This window comes from Solea senegalensis, unplaced genomic scaffold (genome assembly GCF_019176455.1).
Source record: "Solea senegalensis isolate Sse05_10M unplaced genomic scaffold, IFAPA_SoseM_1 scf7180000017256, whole genome shotgun sequence".
Taxonomy (NCBI): Eukaryota; Metazoa; Chordata; class Actinopteri; order Pleuronectiformes; family Soleidae; genus Solea; species Solea senegalensis.
The window spans coordinates 11,967-30,199 of record NW_025322309.1 but is presented as its reverse complement, the minus strand read 5'-3'; the positions used below and the strand labels follow the sequence as shown (position 1 = coordinate 30,199).

Here is an 18,233-nt window from a genome sequence, read left to right as displayed (position 1 = left end):
TGCTCTATGTGCTAAGACTTCATACACAATTGTTCTATCTCCACTACTGTTTCATGAAGAGTCCAAGAAAGTGTTGCAGCATGTTTGTAGGACCATAACAAAAGTAGCACATGTGTCATGTATTTGCTGCACCTCCTGTTTGAACTTGGTGAGCCCATGGTAGCTGAGAGCTATCCTCACAATTGTGGGGAAAAGAGGTGTAGTGCCTGGGGTAGATAGGTTGTAGGAACCTATTCCAGCAGCATTTTGCAGTGAGGATGAGAGCAGTGTCAGCAGCGATATTAGAATACATGAAGGATAACAGGGCAGGAAGAAGCAGTAAGAAAGATGAGGAAGAGGAGAAGACTTAGGAATAGCAGTGGGAATTTTAGGGAACTCCATTTCCATTTCCAGAAGGAGAGTTACCTTAAACTACATGACTCTGTGAACAGAACCTGATGGCCGGCAGGTTTTCTTCAACAAACCATTGGTTTCTCTGTGTATCACATAAGCTGTTTCCTGATTGATTCAGTCCATAAAAACATTGATTCCATCTCTTGATTATATTTCTCAACTCAGCATAATGCATGTGCTTTTTTTTATAAGTTCCACTACAATGTTTATTGTGTATATAATGTAAGATCTCAGTTTTAAAATTCTAAATGGGTGTGAAGCGTTACTAACTATTTGTTTCTTTCACTCAGGATGTAAATGTTCCCACTGTTCGCCAGAATAGAATTTATACAATGAAGAAAAAATACAATCCAAATCATATTTGTGATAAGCCTATATGTTAATATTTCTGAGTGAAGAAGAAACAATGACTCTCTTAAATAGACTGTGAATAGCAAATCTTGATTCAAGGAAATGTAAGTATGTTCCATGATTAACTAATGGAACACAGAATCAAACTTTATTGTGAAGTTATTGATACTTTTGACCAATGTAACTGTTTTATTTACAGAGAAATCTTCTCAATCTGCATATACATGCATTAGAATGGTAGTATCAGAGATCCATTTCTGAAGGCTTTTTTTGTTTACCATTGTCACGTGGGCTGTAACGGGGACGTAACAACCATGAACATGAATTCCGTCAGGTTCAACCAACTCAGAGTTTCAGTCCTGAATCCGACAACTTGAGAGAGAGAAAATACATGGGGTGCATGTGGTGTGACATGGCTGCTGCAGCATGCCCGATTATACAGTATCTAATTGAAAGTGTTACATGGCTTTTGGAGCCACGACCCTACTGAATGTTTCCACAGCTCATGTCTTTTTCTTCTCGACGTGCAGCTATGCAGCCCTCCGACATCAAACAGTGTAGAAAACAAGTACAATCTGTTTCAAATGATGAAGATAAATACCTCATTGTACCAGAAGGCAAGTGAAGTAGCCAAGCTTCTAAAACCTTCAGAACAAACTTCATTATGACTTAGCTCAACTCAACATGCACACATTGAAGCTGGCAGCAACCACAGGCCACTGACTGTAGCAGGTCAAACAAACCCATTGCATCCTGCATATGTACACGTCCCACATCCATTTCCCATGTATTTTAGCTGTTAGGCTCAGAGTTTCCTGCTTTCTGAAACAGCCTCAAACCTTTTCTAGTGTTTTTCTTTTTTTTTACGCAGAGCATAATAAAAAAACATTGCACAAAAGTCATGTGTCTGTGTGTTACAGGCCAAGGTGTTTTTCTTTCAATCTCATCAAGAATACAGAATACTCAAATGTTGAAACTCACTCTGTTTCTTCAAGTGTTCATGTCATAGCTCCTTATTAGACCACATAACCGACCTTTTGACCCTGACCCTGAAAAAGTTGACTTTTTCAATTTCCTCTTCAGTTACATTGAGCCACTCCAACAAACTGAATGTCTGTAAATGAAAACACTCTTAATCATGAATGAAATCCATTCATTTGAGTGTTTTGTTTTGCTTTGTTTAAACATGATCTTAAAGTTTGCACTGTCTGATAACAACTTGTTGTGTTCTGATACTTTGCAGTGGCAAAACCTGGGATGACACATGGGAGCCTGCAAACACATTTGCACAACAACACCACACTGCCACCCCTGAGTCTCCTCCTCCTTCTGGTTCAGTTAGCTGAACCTAACTGGTTGGGCTCTACTCACAGCAGGGGAAAAGAGACAATCGACAGAAATGACTGACACTGAGCTCAAATCAAATACTGTGCTGCAACACGTGTCTTTTGTGTTTATTGAAGGAATGTGTTCATGGATCTTGTGTTCTATGCCATTCACACATCAACCATGTTAAATGACATCTGGTAAACATCAATCATTTATTAAGCTCAACATGTAAGAAAGTCATCATTCTTATACTTCAAGTACCAGCACACTAGGGCTATTGAGTGTTTAGGCTTGCTGAACTTCAGTTAAGTGTTGGCACAGTGCATGTACCCAGTATATGTTTGTGTTTCTTCCAGACAGTTGACACACATTAAGCACGTTTTGTATTTGTCATTAACTGAGGTTGTCATAGTTTGTATGCATGCATGTAGCCTATTTATTTCACACTGAGAGTCAAAATCCACAAGTAGTTTAGTTTTAATGTAAATAGTCATCAAAATAAAGGATAAAGAAATAAAAAGTCTGTTTTATTAGCCAATGCAAGCATTTAACCTACATTAGCATTTGCTCCCCCAAAAGATTTGGTTATATATGCACATATGACACGCCTATTTCAGTTATTACTATTATTGTTATTATTATTGTTATTATTATTATTATTACTGTTATTATTGTTATTATTATTATTATTATTATCATTATTACTGTTATTATTATTGTAGGGCCACACGGTTGTTGGCGTAGTGGTCGTTGGAACAAGGGCCTTTCTGCATGGAGTTTGCATGTTCTCCCAGTGTGTGCGTGTGTGCGTGGGTTCTCTCCGGGTTCTCCGGGTTCCTCCCACAGTCCAAAGACAAACAATATGGGGATTAGGTCAATTGGACACCCTAAATTGACCATAGATAGGTATGAGTGTGAGAGTGAATGGTTGTTTGTCTCTATATGTGTGTGGCCCTGTGATGGACTGGCCAACTGTCCAGGGCGTACCCCGCCTATCGCCCCATGTAGCTGAGATTGGCACAGCACCCCCCGCGACCCTCTGGTGGAGGATAGAGCGGTAGATGATGGATGGATGGATTATTATTATTATTGTTAATATTACTATTTTCACATGAGAGCAATTCATATACAATTATTTAAATATTTTGTTTCAATTGACTCATGATTAAAGAAGAAATGCCGTTGTACAACAATAAGAATAGCCTATGTAGCCCCAGGACGACAGACAGACAGACAGACAAATACATTGATACATATATAGACAGACAGACAGTCTCAATAGTTAAAACACTAAACCCTATTGTCTGAACCAAATGCTCAGTTGCCTGAACCCACTGATTGAATCAATCAGTCTTTTGTCAAAACCATAAGCACTTTTCACCTGTTTAGACACAACTTGCCAACACATTTTCATTGTGATGCACCTGTGCTGCATTATGGTGAGCACAGGTGACACAAGTCAAACACAGTTAAAGCACAAGTGTCACCACGTGAAGACAACAACTCAAAACTGATCACACTTGTGGCTGATGATGTGAGGGAACATATAAGCCAGTTCAGAGAGCACTGGTTTGTGAGGCCCTACGATGGATAGAAATCTGAGAGGAAGAGTTTGTGTGAGAGGAGGTCGAGGAGGTCAGTGAAGATATCTGATGAAATCAGAGCGACTGTGATTGACCATGTTCTTGTCCATGGTATGAGCATGAGGGAGGCCGGACAAAGGCTACAACCAAACATCAGTAGATTCACTGTGTCCACCATAATCCCAAGATTTAGAGAAGAGAACAGGTAATTACCTTTTTTGACATTATAGTACAGTCTGTAAATGTTGACAGCAATTACTGTATGACATACTATATACTGTACCACAGTATACCGTAAGTAAGTACATGTTTCTGTACATCACTGTACCAATGTACTGTAGTATTGTAATGGAGGGTTGGTCTAACTGTTTGTAGGCCTAGTATTCCATGTATATCTTTTGTAACTGCATGTTCTCTTGTTGTAGAATTGAAAGACTGCCACATGGGGGTGGGAGGACAGGTATGTTCTCCCCACACCAAGAGACCCTAATTGTTGATATGGTCCGTGAGAACAACGCCATTAAACTGAGTGAAATTCAGCAGAAGATCATTGAGGACCATGTAAATGTTGAGGGTATCAACAGTGTCAGCCTCTCTACTGTTGATCGTGTCAGACTGTGCATGAAACAGCCTGGATACAGCATGCCAGAGGTTTTTACCCCGTTGCCTGGCCAGACAACATGTGGCCTGTGATGTGGATGAAGTCCTGTGGCCTGACCCAGTACGGAGACATGATGATGTGGCTGAGTAATGCACTTATTTGTATATTTGTGTACTTTATTTTTACATGGGCTTACTGTAGACAAGTGACAAATGCATAAGATTTCTGTTTGTTTTACAAGTGCTACGTGTAAAGATTTCTGTGCTATTATATAATCTATATTCTAAATGCACAGGTGTTTTGTTTTGCAACATGCATTTAGCCTACAGTGAACAATAAACATTTATTTCTCCAGCTTCATGTCCTGAGCATTGTGTTTTCTATTTTTCTACATAGTGTTGAGTGACTGTTCAGTAGTGTTTTTAAGATTCGACAACAAAGTTCAGATTTGAGCACAGATTGAACTGTTTTGAGGTGAAAGTTTGGTTTTGAAAGAAGAGTCTGAGGTTTTGTGAATGTAGCTTGAAAATTGGGTTTTGTGTTCACAGTTTAGAGAAAAGAGAGAGCAGCTTTCAAGAAATGTGTCTAAGCAATCAAGAAAAACTGTAACAGAAGGTGTTTTATCGACTGTGATTGTAAAATGTGAAATGTCTCATTTCATGGCATATTTCAAAGAATATATGGCTCAGGGTATTTGAAAAGTTGAAGTTTATTGTCCTTCCTCTTGAATAAATACAGGTACATTAAAATGTGTTTGAATGAAAGTGATGACCTACATGAAGGACAATTGATACCAAACATCACTATCAAACTTTAACTGAATCAAGTAAATATAAAAACATGTTCCAGTAATACACGTTAGTACAATGGACTTGTAATCATTTGATCAATGTTAATTACATACAAAAGAAAACATGATACAGATAATGGTGTACAACTCAAAATACATATAGCAACAATATGATCAAATATCTATAAGTCAAGTATTTCTTTAAGTTATAAATAATCCAAATGGTGCAAAGGAAATATATATTGAATGTACATGATTACAGTATATGCTTGTTTCCATGTATGTATATACATTATATACAGGATGAGTTCCCCTATACTCATTCAAAAGAGAACATAAACAAGTATCTGTGGTTGTTACGACCAGGCCTAGGAGAAAACCTGATCACAACATCAAATAATGACACTCCCCTTGTCAACTCCCAAGAAAGCACCAGCAACAAGTCAAACAAAGCATTTTAACCAGTTTATTAAAATCAAGTACAAAATGTCTGCTGGCAGTCTTGCTGTGAGTGCTTTGAGGAAGTCCGCTGCAGCTGGGATGATCAGGCCTCTTATTCAGAGTCCTTCCTGTGCAGGACCAATCAGCTCCCAGGATCCACCCTAGACTCACCCACATAGGCCATGCACACCTGCAACCCATCTCACACGCAGACACATACACACAGGGAAGAAGCAGTCACAACCCTGGGGTCGTAACAGTGGTTCATTAAGTCACAACAGCTGGACAGTATGTTATCTAAACTGCTAAACTCTGTTAAGCACATGAAGTGCAGGTAACTTTGTCGGTAGGATACCAGTTACAAACGGGCTGGTTAGTGAACCACGCATGGTTCAACGTGCCAATGGATTCCGTCTTTGTGTATTTTTAGCTAAGGCTGGACCAGAGAATATTTGCTTCAAACAGATTGTTCTTGGTGAATTTTGCAGGAAGTGAGTAGCCATGGTGTATTTTATAGAATCTTTTATTCTATTTATTATTATTATTTATTGATTTAACCTATATGAGCTGCATCCCCTGATACTTTGTAAACAGTCTTCCCTGTCCTCTCATATCTGCTGTCTATATAAAAATAATAATACTACTTATAGTAGTACTAGAAATGAAGGAGATTTTGTCCGTTTTTTCTAAAACACTCCTGCTGGAAACCATGCTACCATGGCTCATTTGTTTTGTTGCAATGGTAAGAAGTATTTTTGGGCCAGAGGGCATCACGTGACCAACCTACAGTAGCATTTGTAATTCCACTGGCACAAGAAAGTGGAGCAGCGGTAACGGGTACAATTACAGTGCATCATCAGAACTGTCCGAGTCACTGTCACAATCATCCGGCTTGTGCAAGAAGCTCATGTTCTCTGCAGTCTCTCCAGACAAAAGTCGCAGGTAGCAGTCTCTAGCTTGCATCTTCTTCTCTCTGATGTTCTGCTGCTTTCTCAGGATGATGCTCTACAGACCTTTCAACCCCTCTTCACTAAAGCCACATGGCCAATCTTAAAGATAGAAAAAAATGAGATAAAACCTATATTAGTTTATCACCAGTCATTGTTTTGTTATTTAATGACATACTTTTCACTGTCTCACTAGAAAGTAGACTGGACAACTCTTGCGAGGTCTTTGCACGAGTTGAAAGCCATTTCCAGTGGTGGTCCATCTCCAGAACAAGAATATTCTTCTTCTCCTCCTCCAGTCTCCTTACTGCCATGATGATGTCAAACGCCTTTCTCTTTGTCCTTAGATCGACAGAGTCTCAAATGCATTTCTTTTTACAAAGATTTGAAGTGAATTCAATTTTATTCACAACATACATTATCTCAAGGCACTGTACATAGACAATATCATGAAGTTAGTTATATGTACTCTGTCAAAGAATGTCTAAAGTCCTGTAGGGTAACAGATCCTCATTTGAGGGTACTGGTTCTGTGTTTGTGTGTCATTATCAGTCCGATTTGTTCAAAGTAGTAGTGTACATACCACTGTGTGGTAGCTGCCATGGCCAAGCTGTCTCGCCAGACACAATGGTTTCCATGCAAAGACTTTCTGTGCTTGGAACTATTTTGTTGTATTTCTCCACAACAGAGGTCAGGATCCCCTTCTCCTCCCTGATTTTGCGGCGGATCCTGGCACGACCTTTGTTGCCGTCAGTATCTTTATAAAGACGCTGTGAGCGTCTCTTTATACTGGTCCCCAGCACCTCGATTCTACTGGCCAAGGCATCCACATCATTTGTGCTTGTGTTTGTTGTTGCTGAGAAGACATAGATTGCACTTTCCTTTAAATCACTTACAAAGTAACAACACTGTACTTGTCATTAATTTGTACTCATATTTGGAAATAAAAATGTACCAATAGGGTGTTATTTATTATTCTAAGACAACTAAGCTTCATATTATTATTCATGGATAAAAGTATTGCCAGTAATCATTTTCCCACCTTCTGCCCACTCTTTGACATCACTGACCCAGTCTTCCAAATGGCTCTCTGTCACTGCCAACTGAGCTTTCATGGACTCAACATTCTGTTGCTTGCTTTGTAGAGATTGTATGGTCTACATTGACACAATCAGAGATAACAATAAATAAGAAACACATGTTCAGCCCATGGCTTTAAATACTGCTAACACAGAATATTGAACATTTAAAGAAAAAAAGAAAAATACTGATGTCATTACCTTGTGATATCTGTGAGACAGTGAGGTGACCAAATTGTCCAACTTTTGCTGATTCCAGCGCATGGCCAAGAGAGTCAGCATGTCTGTGCGTCCTACAAACACAGAACATATATAATGTAACCATTATACCCATTTCTTATTATACATACCATCTAACTAGTGCAGTATGTGGTCATCTCACCAGCTTTTGACATGTGCTTTGTGGTCACTGCAATCCTAGAGAGGAAGGCATTGCACTGCTCAACCTCCTCGCCTAGTGTTAGGCCAGCCCCTTCCTGATATGCCCCACTCCATTTGACCTGGTTAAAATACAAAAAAAAACCACTGAAAACATGAGGACATTCATGTGCAGATTAAGTGATTCTATTAAGTAAATCTTTCCTTACCTCGCATTTGAAATCATGAGCTTTGGCATGAAATACAGACAGGAACGGCTTCATGCTGAGGAGGGGCTGGAGCTCTGGACAGCTTTTTGCAACTTTTTGGAGGTAGGGCCAATACTTGCAGGTCACATCCATACAGAAGAAAGTGATTTGCCTGCTGGCAAGCTTTTCTTGCAAATACAGGGGATAAGCAAACATTTCTCCCCTGTACATATTGAGAGCACGCAGCAGAACACCATGCCTACACACCGCAAGCTCCAGTCCCTCCTCATCTACCTTGCTGGTGGATCTTTGGGAGGTCTCTCTAGCTGCTGACCACTCCCCTCCACAAACACCTCTCCCAGAGACCTAAAATGGTTGATGAAAATGGTCAAAAGACTCACCTATACAAACCCTTCAGTAGGAGGTTATTGTAGTGATGTGTATATACATTTCTTCAAATGAAAACAAAATCTGGGTTGCATAAACTGTAGCAGAGTGAAGTGTAGCAGGCCAGTAGTCACTGCGAATGAGGTCGTCCACTCCAGCAGTCCAAGTGGCTTTGCATGCCTCACAATTCAACTCAGGCATGCTGAGATCATGTAGCCCTAGAAAAAAGAAAAACATTTGCATTCACTGTTATGTAAAACTTAGCCATGTAATCAGGGTTGGCTTTCTTTTTACAATGTGCTATACATTATATTTCCTACAAAAGTGTCAATGACAAAACTTGTGGGAGTTGTTGAGTTGGAATAGATTTTTAAAAAAGATGATCTTTAAGCAGGATAAGATCAAAGTTCTTTATATCCTTACCATTCATTGTGACCACAGTAACATCCTTTCCTGGGTTGACCTTTAATAATTCTGGTCAGGCGTCTCCACAGGTACAAACCGTACTGTAAAAGATCACACAAGTGAATTAAGATCATTTCTATTGACATTGTAATATGACATTGAATTCTGGAATGACTGGAGCACAAACTTTACATGAGAAAATGAAAAAAAGACTTCATGGCCATGAAGTATGTTGCTGAAAAGGTACTCGAAAGATGTTGAATTGAATGTGTTTGACAGTAACACAACAGCACTTAGCACAATGGGAAAGGGCCTTATCCACAACAAGAGATGTTGGAGGTAATGGCTGGATGAATCCAGCAGTCATTGCATCCCTGTTGTGGAGGACATGTCTGACGTGCACGCTGACATCACAGTCAGCACAGAAGAAGGGCCGTGGTCGACAGTCACGACAACGGACAGCCGCTGGATTGCTCCCACACTGTTGGCACATGTGCTTTCCCAAATGTTCTTGTGCGGCTGCAGTGTTCACATGCCGGGGTCTCTCGTCCCTCCACCTCTCTGAAAAGAGAGTTTTTCTTGTGCTCCAGTTGGAGGAAGCCTGAAGAGGAGCTCTTGAGGATGATGCTTCCTGTTCATTTCCTGAAGCATCACTCAGTGATTGCAGCAGATATTGGAGGAAATGATCTGTTCAGATAGTATAGGACATTCAAAAGCCTGGTGTTATTTACAGTATCAATGTGTCTTATATTGAGTGGCTGTTGAAGGTGTAACAGTTGTGTTAAGTATTCTGGCACATTTGTATTATTATTATTATTATACAACGGGTCATTTCTAACTTAGTGACAGATACAGATATAAGCTCAAACATAGGAACATAAATTCCATGAATCTGTGGGTTATTATATCTGTTCATGGATTTGTCCTTTGGTCTCTAAAATGTGATCAAATGATGTCAAATATGGATCATTGTTTTCCAAAGCCCAAGAGCTCGTCATTAATTCTCAAATCAAGTATCAAATATATAGAATATATTAAGTTTACTGTCATAGAGGAGGAAAATAACCTGAACATATTCACATTTAAGAAGCTGAAATCCGAGGATTCTTTTCTAGAAAAATCACTAAAAATGATTGATTGATTTATTTATTTATTATCAAAGCGTTTGGTATTTGATTGAATAGTTGAGAACTAATCAATAAATCAATCAGCTCTACAATGAACTACATAGCAACAGTCTCTGGAGCAAAGGCCACCTCACAGTTAGTGTCAGGAGCCATGGATGGAGGATCAGTCTTCTGACTGGGACCAGCTGTATCACAAAAAACAACAACTCAGTTCAACATTTATAACATTCAAATGTACTACTTGACCTGGTGTAACCAATTATATATGAGAAATGTATTTGTGGGAGTTTAGTGGCTCAACAGCGCCCTCTTTTTGTGGCAGTTGATGAATGCTCAGTGCACGTTAGAAACGCTGCTAGTTAATGAGAGGTGCGTTCAAGTGTGCTGCACGGGAGCCGCCTATCGAGCCGATAAAAAAGCGTCTTTGTAGAGGACGATGTGGTCGTAGTACATGCTTGTGAATTGTGAGTCCGTTCTGGTGTTCAGGCATTCCAGGTGGTGGCCTTTGGTTTTAAGTTTTCAGAATTCCCGAGTGACCCAGGGGGCAGAGTGGGCGAATGAAAGGGGAGCATGAATGTTCAGGAGAGTTGTCTTCAGCTGTACGATTTGACCCACTTTTTTGCCATCTTGCTTTCACCTACAGTTCTTCTACAGGGAATACACTTTGTATCTATGTGCTCCCATGTTTACACACTTTGGTTTTGAACATGTGCAGTGTTTTTGTATGTGCACACCATGCTGTGTTTCCAGGCATAAACTTCCACGGAGTAACATCTGAAATCAGTGCAAACATGTCAGTATATCAGCCCCTAGTGTGTAAATGAAGCCTCAGAACTTGAAGTAAACACGTGTATGTTGCTCTCTGCCTCCATGTATCCTGCTCTGCTAATACAGTCTGAGGTGATCAGATATCAGAAGTCATAAGGAGAGACATAGGACGCTGTGTTCTCTTCAGGGATCCCATGGCAGAGAGGACATGGGGGACGCTCTGTCTCTTCTCAGGCCTTAAGTAAACACAAGCACTGCCCAAATGAAATATCTCCTGAAAACATACAAACATACATACATTTAATATAGGTATAGTGAACTGACTACCCTGACTACACTAACGGACCGGACTGACTGAAGAGAAAAACTGTGTCAACATAAGAGTCTGTTCTGTGTGTCATGTGAAGAGTGTTTTGAAGAGTATGTGTTTGTGCTGAAAGTTGTCCAGAATGTGTTGCCAATCAAACTCATCTATGTTACAACTGAACCTTGCCATCTGAATTTCAATGTTTGAATGAAAAAGTACAAATGTGTCAAATGTGCTCATCTGGAAATGGTGTTTATGATGGTGTTGACATTTATTACTTTTATTTGCAAAGTTAAGATACATACAATGGTCATTTACAGCTGATTGGAATCAAATTGAAAGATAAATGAACAGTGTATCACTGTTTAGTGACTCATGTTTTAGGGATGAAAAATGGTGCAAATAGCAAGTGAAAAATGAATGTAAAGTCACAATTTCTGTGATTTTAGGCGTGGCCTGGAGCAGTGTTCTCCTCGCTGTCTGAGATAGAAATGAGACTGGAGGAGTGTGAAGTAGGTGGGGCTATTTATGTTACCCTATCATCTTTTTCTCTGACATTCAGTCACCTCCCAGTTCCTCTGTGAGACCTCAGTCTCCGCCCTCTCTCTTCCTTTCCTCAGCACAGACTCAAAACTTTGAGCAGGAGAAAACAGGATGATTAAAGCCGCTGTATGTAAGCTGCAAACATACAAGAGAGATTTGGTTAAAGACATTTAAATTAAACATATTTCAAAGACTTCAGATATATGCAAATATGTTGGTAGATGAGTTTAGATCTTTAGGCTGTTTCTCAATGAGATCAGGGATGTCATTTAAAAGTTTAGAGTAACAAATGTGGAGATTTAAACAGTATTGGAGAGATTAACAATGTATATGATATCAGATATTGTGTGGGGAGTAAACATCCTGACCTCAATGGGAGATACAGGATTAGAATGCATGGCCAAATGTGTGGAGTGAGGACATCCACATTACAGATCAACAAAAGAAAAGGCAAAAAGCAGAAAACAGAAAACAACAAAAGAAAAGAAATTGGAATTTGTAATAATATGTTTCTTAAAAGACAGGTTATGATCTAATATACAGGCCCAACATACACCCACCAGATAGACTTTCTCTGGGTCAGTATACTATTTGAATTCAAAGGTACTCAGGGTCGTTAGGTACCATACACTTGACCTTGGGAGGCTGATGTCCTGACTGCTAGACATTCATGAGGGGGCTAGTGAGTGGATGAGAGCATATGAAGAGAAAACAGTGGGAGACAATCTTGACACTTGGAGACCCCAGGTCTTGGAACAGCAGCAGTAGAGAACCTACTGCACTCCAGAGGGAAAGGCTGGAGTTGAATCCCATGGCAGATGAGACTAAGTTCAAGGCTTCTCAAGGGATGATGTGGAGAGCAGTACAATGTGAATCTCCCACTACAATAGACCAAGAGGTGCTGAAAAGATTTGGAGTTCCAAAAGAGCCTGTGACAAGAAAGCTGGCACAGTTACAGCTTTGGACATTGAACATAAATGCAAGATCGAAGACAAGTTCCAGTGATGAACAGTGATGTTGACAATGTCACTCACAGCAATGAACAATGACTTCAAGTGATGTGTGCTGTGGATGTGGTGAAACTGGAAGTTCACAAGCTGACCCTGGTTGAGTGCAACGTGGTTGTGGAGCTCAGCCTGGTCAAGGTGAAGGTGTTAGTACATTTGTGAGCATAATATTTCTATAAGGGGGGAACGTTTGAAAAGTGACCACCAAAAAGGCCAAATTTGGCTTCTGCCCAAAGTTCCATTCATCAATTGGGAAGAACTGTGTTATGAAAAAGTATACCATTATATTTTGTCTCTACTGGAGATGTATGTTGGTGTTTCATGATTTTCATTTCATTTTCATTATTAAACTATGATACAATCCAATGTGAACATCTATTGGTTCAGGAAAGTAGTGAGTTCACTATAAATCAATGATAAAAGATTATTGGATCTCAAAAGAGCAATTGATTGAAGTGTTAACTCCTATTGCAATATGTATGTTGTTCCCCTGCACAACAGTGTGTGAAGTATGATGGTGGAGTGATAAATTAGCATGTTGGAATTAAGTTCAATGTGACTTATCGTTGATTCATCTAGTTTAGGATTGGCACAGTTAAAATCTGTGCGAGGGGGGAATGATGGAAATACATTTTGGAACAGTTTTGGAACGATAACATACATTTGTATGCAGAGTAGTTTAATACTACACTGAGAATCTCATTCCCAGATGGACGGTTTGGATATTTAATGATGAACCATGTAGGCATTAGAAATAATAAAGCAATACATAGTGATAGTGTTGAACCATTTTGGTCATTGGATTAAAGTAGTACCATCGGACGACCTTGGAGCAGAAACGGTTGATGAAAGATGTTTTTGGAATTTGAAAAAATCATTTGAATTGACTATTGGATTTGAACTGAATTTGAATTGAATATTATTTAAACTAAATGTAATCCCAGTTGGGAATTAGGTCAATTGGACCTTCTAAATTGACCATATGTGTGAGTATGAGAGTGAATTGTTGTTTGTCTATATGTGATCCTGCGATGGACTGACTGTCCAGAGTGTGCCTATTGCCTTATGTCTGAGATTAGCACAGCATCTCTGCAATCGTCATATGGAGAATGGAGCAGTAGAAAATCAATGGATGGATTTTCCATATTTCAATATTTGTGTATTTGTATTTGACATGTTTGACAACGTAGTTTGATTAAAGTATTTCTAGTTTTCCTTTCAATTCCTTAAAGTGTTTTTCTTTTCGTTTTTTGAGCTTACTTGAAATACTAATAACTTTCCCCCTTACGGCCGTTTTTAATGCATCCCATACTATCATTGGATTAGTTTCCTGATTATTGTTATCTCGCAAATAGTTTTGACTTTCTAGTTTTATTTGTTCCACCAATGATTTGTTGTTAAGCAATCCTTTGTTCATTCTCCGTAAGGTTTCTTGATTTTGAAATAAACTGCTTTGTGGTCCGACACATCTCTTTGGTAAGGATGAAGATATCAAACAGCTCACTTTGATCCCAAGTATTTTGAATGAACTTTGCAGTTGGATGTTTGCTCCTTTTCCTGCTGTTTGTATCAAGGTCTATGTTCATGATCACATTCAGATATATATCCCCTCACATTCTTGACAAATTAGGTCAAATAAGGATTTAAAAAGGTTTTTATTACTCTCAGGTGGAGCATAAATGTTTACCAAAGTAATATTCCACTGGTCAATTCTACCTTCTTGATCTATTATTTCTTTATGGTATTCAAATGTGATCGTGTTCGATATTAAAATAGCAACTCCTCTTTTCCTTGAGTTGGAGTGGGAGCTGTAGAATTAATTTTTAAACCCAAATTATTTAAGTTTTTCCTGTCCTGTCTGTGAGAGGTGGGTCTCTTTCAAGAAATTGATTTGTGTTTTTCCTTTTTTCCTTTATTCATCATTTTTCATCTTTTGACTGGATTTCCCAATCCGTTCACATTTAATGACATGAGCTTTATGATTCTTGTACTCTGCATTTTTAAACTGGAATGGTTTATTATTACAATAGCTCCCCCTCAGGCCACAAAAAAGAAAACAGAATAATAACAAACTCAAGGACAAAAACGAGCTCCAAAAAGAGATGTCAACCACTCTTAACTTATGTTGACATGCTTCACACTTTATGGGGGTAGTCCCTTATACTAGGCACTCGGTGATAAGTAACTGTCCCTTTAGTCCAACATTTTAATATTATTAAACCCTGTTTAGCAAAACACACTTGAACATGTCTTATTAAACTAAACTTAACTAAACTAAACTAAACTAGACTTCTTATTGCAAACTTGACTGAACCTTTGCCATTTACTGCTTGTCATGTACTTAAAGGAATACTCCACCCATTTGCATGTGGCCTTGTATTCTAGAATAGCCGTCGTATTTTCTTTACAAATTTGCCTCCCTCCCTCAGTTTTCTACTGTGTTGTAAAAAATCAGTTTTTCCCTTTCCAATTTTGCCCTCCGTCGTTTGAGGTTTGAAAACTACAACACCAGTTCCGCACTTTTTAGACTCACCCATAGGGGGACGAGACTTCATTCCCAGAATGTAAACACGGTGTCCGCCATCTTTGCTAGCAGTTACGCTAACCGGCTCTTGCTGTGTAGAGTAACGACAATGACCGAATGTAGTTTTCAAACTGACGAGGAGTTCTTAACCTTACTTGAGAAAAGGCGGAAATCAACTGACACAGATGAAGTGAAAGAACTGTCTCAGCAGATCAACCTTGCGAGTGAACAAAGGAACACTGAGGAGGAGTTTCAGCTAGCCAAAAAATACTGCACACTCTCAAAATCTAGACAACAGACCATACAGCAGGAGAAACTGGAAGAGCACTTTGCACAACATCTGGGAAAGAGAGAATTTACCATGCAACCAGAGCTGATTGAACCTGAACGCTTCCCTCACATCATCCCCCCGGTGGACCAAGATACTATGAATGAAAGTCCACCAGAGGAAACCGAGATAGAGGAATGTATGTCTAAATTCAAGAATGGCAGATGCAAGGGAACTGATAAAAAATTCAGCGAACAACTCAAGTACTCCTACTCAAAATAGCTCCTCCTTTTTCTGGCAATGTTGATGGGAATGATATGGGAATCTCTTAAGATCCCTGCTGGCTGGCTACTCTCCTCGATCACGTGCCTCCACAAGAAAGGCCTTAGATCCTTAGCCGCAAACCACCGTGGTCTGTCCATCATAGCAACACTGACGAAGCTTCTCTCCATGATTATTATAGAAAGAGTAAGATCAGTATATGAACGCATTATACTACCCACCCAGTTTGGATTCAGAAAGAACCGATCCACATGTGATGCAATCAGTGTTGTTCGACACATACTGGAGAAAGAACGGAAGCCACTCTTTGTCTGCTTCATCGACCTTAAGGCGGCCTATGACTGGGTCCCACGTGACGCACTCTTCCGTGCTCTAGAGATTCGCCTCAAATGTCCAAAAATGATACCCATATTAAAGACGCTGTACACTGGTACTATGGCCTGTATAAAAGGTGATAAACACTATTTCAACACTTATGTAGGATGTCGCCAAGGTGCACTTGAGAGCCCATCCATATTCAATTTGTACATGGATTTTGTCATGAGATGTGCCAATCATGAGATCAGGAGCCAATTTCCAGAGGCAGGAGCACGTGTCGAATTTGTCATACCAAATGAAGTGTCCCCCAGAGGACTCCGTACCGAAACATCACATGGGGTGTTCAGAATCCTGGAGCTCATGTACGCGGATGATGTGGTCGTGATGTGGTTCTCTAACCCCAAAAAACTTTTCTCTATCTTCTCTAACCTCCTCGATCCCCCCACCCCCCCTCCTCCTTCCTCCCTTCTACCAATTCACTTTGTCAACTACTTCACAAAAAAGGTAGATGACATTCGCTCTTCTTTCTCAACCCCACCTCCTGTTCTCACCACTCTACCAACCACACATTCAGCTCCTTCTCTATCCTCTTTCTCCCCTCTATCTCAGGATCAAGTTCTTTCCCTAATAACCTCTGCCCGCCCCACCTCCTGCCCCCTTGACCCTATCCCCTCTCACCTTCTTCAGTCAATTGCTTCTGATCTTCTTCCTTTCCTCACCCACCTCATTAACACATCTCTGTCATCTGGTTGCTTTCCGGACTCTCTTAAAGAGGCCAGAGTGACCCCCCTCCTTAAAAAACCCACCCTTGACCCGTCTGAAGTAAATAACTACAGACCTGTCTCTCTTCTTCCTTTTCTCTCCAAAACTCTGGAGCGCGCTATCTTTAATCAACTCTCCTCCTACCTTCACCGGAACAACCTTCTTGATCCTCTTCAGTCTGGTTTTAAAGCAGGTCACTCGACTGAAACTGCACTTCTTGCTGTCACTGAGCAACTCCACACTGCCAGGGCTGCCTCTCTCTCCTCTGTGCTCATCCTCTTGGACCTTTCTGCAGCGTTTGACACAGTTAACCACCAGATCCTTACTTCCTCCCTTCAAGAACTAGGTGTCTCAGGCTCTGCACTTACCCTACTCTCGTCCTATCTTCAAAACCGAACATACAGAGTAACCTGGAGAGGATCCGTGTCGGAACCCTGTCCTCTAGCTACTGGGGTCCCTCAGGGTTCTGTCTTGGGCCCTCTCCTCTTCTCTCTATACACCAACTCTCTTGGTTCGGTTATTCGCTCTCATGGTTTTTCCTATCACAGCTACGCCGATGACACCCAACTCATTCTCTCTTTTCCCAGCTCCGACACACAGGTAGCAGAACGGATCACCGCTTGTCTGACTGACATCTCTCAGTGGATGTCTGACCATCACCTGAAACTCAATCTCGACAAGACTGAATTTCTTTTTCTCCCAGGAAAGGGCTCTCCCACCACAGATCTAACCATCACCCTCGACAACTCTGTGGTAACTCCTTCTCACACCGCAAGGAACCTGGGTGTGACACTTGACGACCATCTCTCCCTCACTGCCAACATTGCTGCAACAGCTAGATCTTGCAGATACATGTTGCACAACATCCGAAGGATTCGGCCTCTTCTAACCCAGAAGGCGGCACAGGTTCTGGTCCAGGCTCTTGTCATCTCACGCTTGGATTACTGCAACTCCCTCCTGGCTGGTCTTCCTGCATGCGCCATACGACCTCTGCAACTCATCCAGAATGCGGCAGCTCGACTGGTCTTCAATTTACCAAAATTCTCCCACACTACACCGCTCCTCCGCTCCCTTCACTGGCTTCCTGTAGCTGCTCGCATCCGCTTCAAGACTCTAGTGCTTGCGTTCCATGCTACAAACGGATCCGGTCCAGCCTACATCCAGGACATGATCAAAACCTACACCCCAGCCCGCCCACTCCGCTCTGCATCGACAAACCGGCTTGCTGCTCCCTCACTGAGAGGATCACAGAGGCACTCGCAGAACTCAAGACTGTTCACTGTCCTCGCTCCCAAATGGTGGAACGATCTCCCCATCGACATCCGGACAGCTGAAAGCCTCCACATCTTCCGACGCCGACTAAAAACACATTTCTTCCGACTCTACCTCGACTAAGACGACAAAAAAATAAATAAAAATTGTATTGCACTTATGACTAGCACTTCATAGTTTGTT

The 18,233-nt window shown here is 40.6% G+C and overlaps 1 protein-coding gene across 4 annotated transcripts; it reads right to left on the bottom strand.

Moving 5' to 3' along the window:
* Positions 1–4,948: 4,948 nt before the first annotated feature.
* Positions 4,949–8,476, bottom strand: LOC122764151. 4 transcript variants are annotated; one of them, XM_044018482.1, is made up of 7 exons: positions 8,102–8,476; positions 7,897–8,014; positions 7,716–7,807; positions 7,478–7,592; positions 7,015–7,291; positions 6,614–6,979; positions 4,949–6,537 (listed from the first exon to the last, which is right to left on the bottom strand). In XM_044018482.1, exons 1-6 carry the CDS (start codon positions 8,309–8,311, stop codon positions 6,946–6,948), a joined length of 846 nt encoding a protein of 281 aa, XP_043874417.1. In that variant the 5' UTR covers positions 8,312–8,476; the 3' UTR covers positions 4,949–6,537; positions 6,614–6,945. The 4 variants fall into 4 exon arrangements, with proteins under 4 accessions (XP_043874417.1, XP_043874415.1, XP_043874419.1 ...); XM_044018480.1 differs by having other exon boundaries at positions 6,629–6,979; XM_044018484.1 differs by having other exon boundaries at positions 6,629–6,777; positions 7,019–7,291.
* Positions 8,477–18,233: the final 9,757 nt, after the last annotated feature.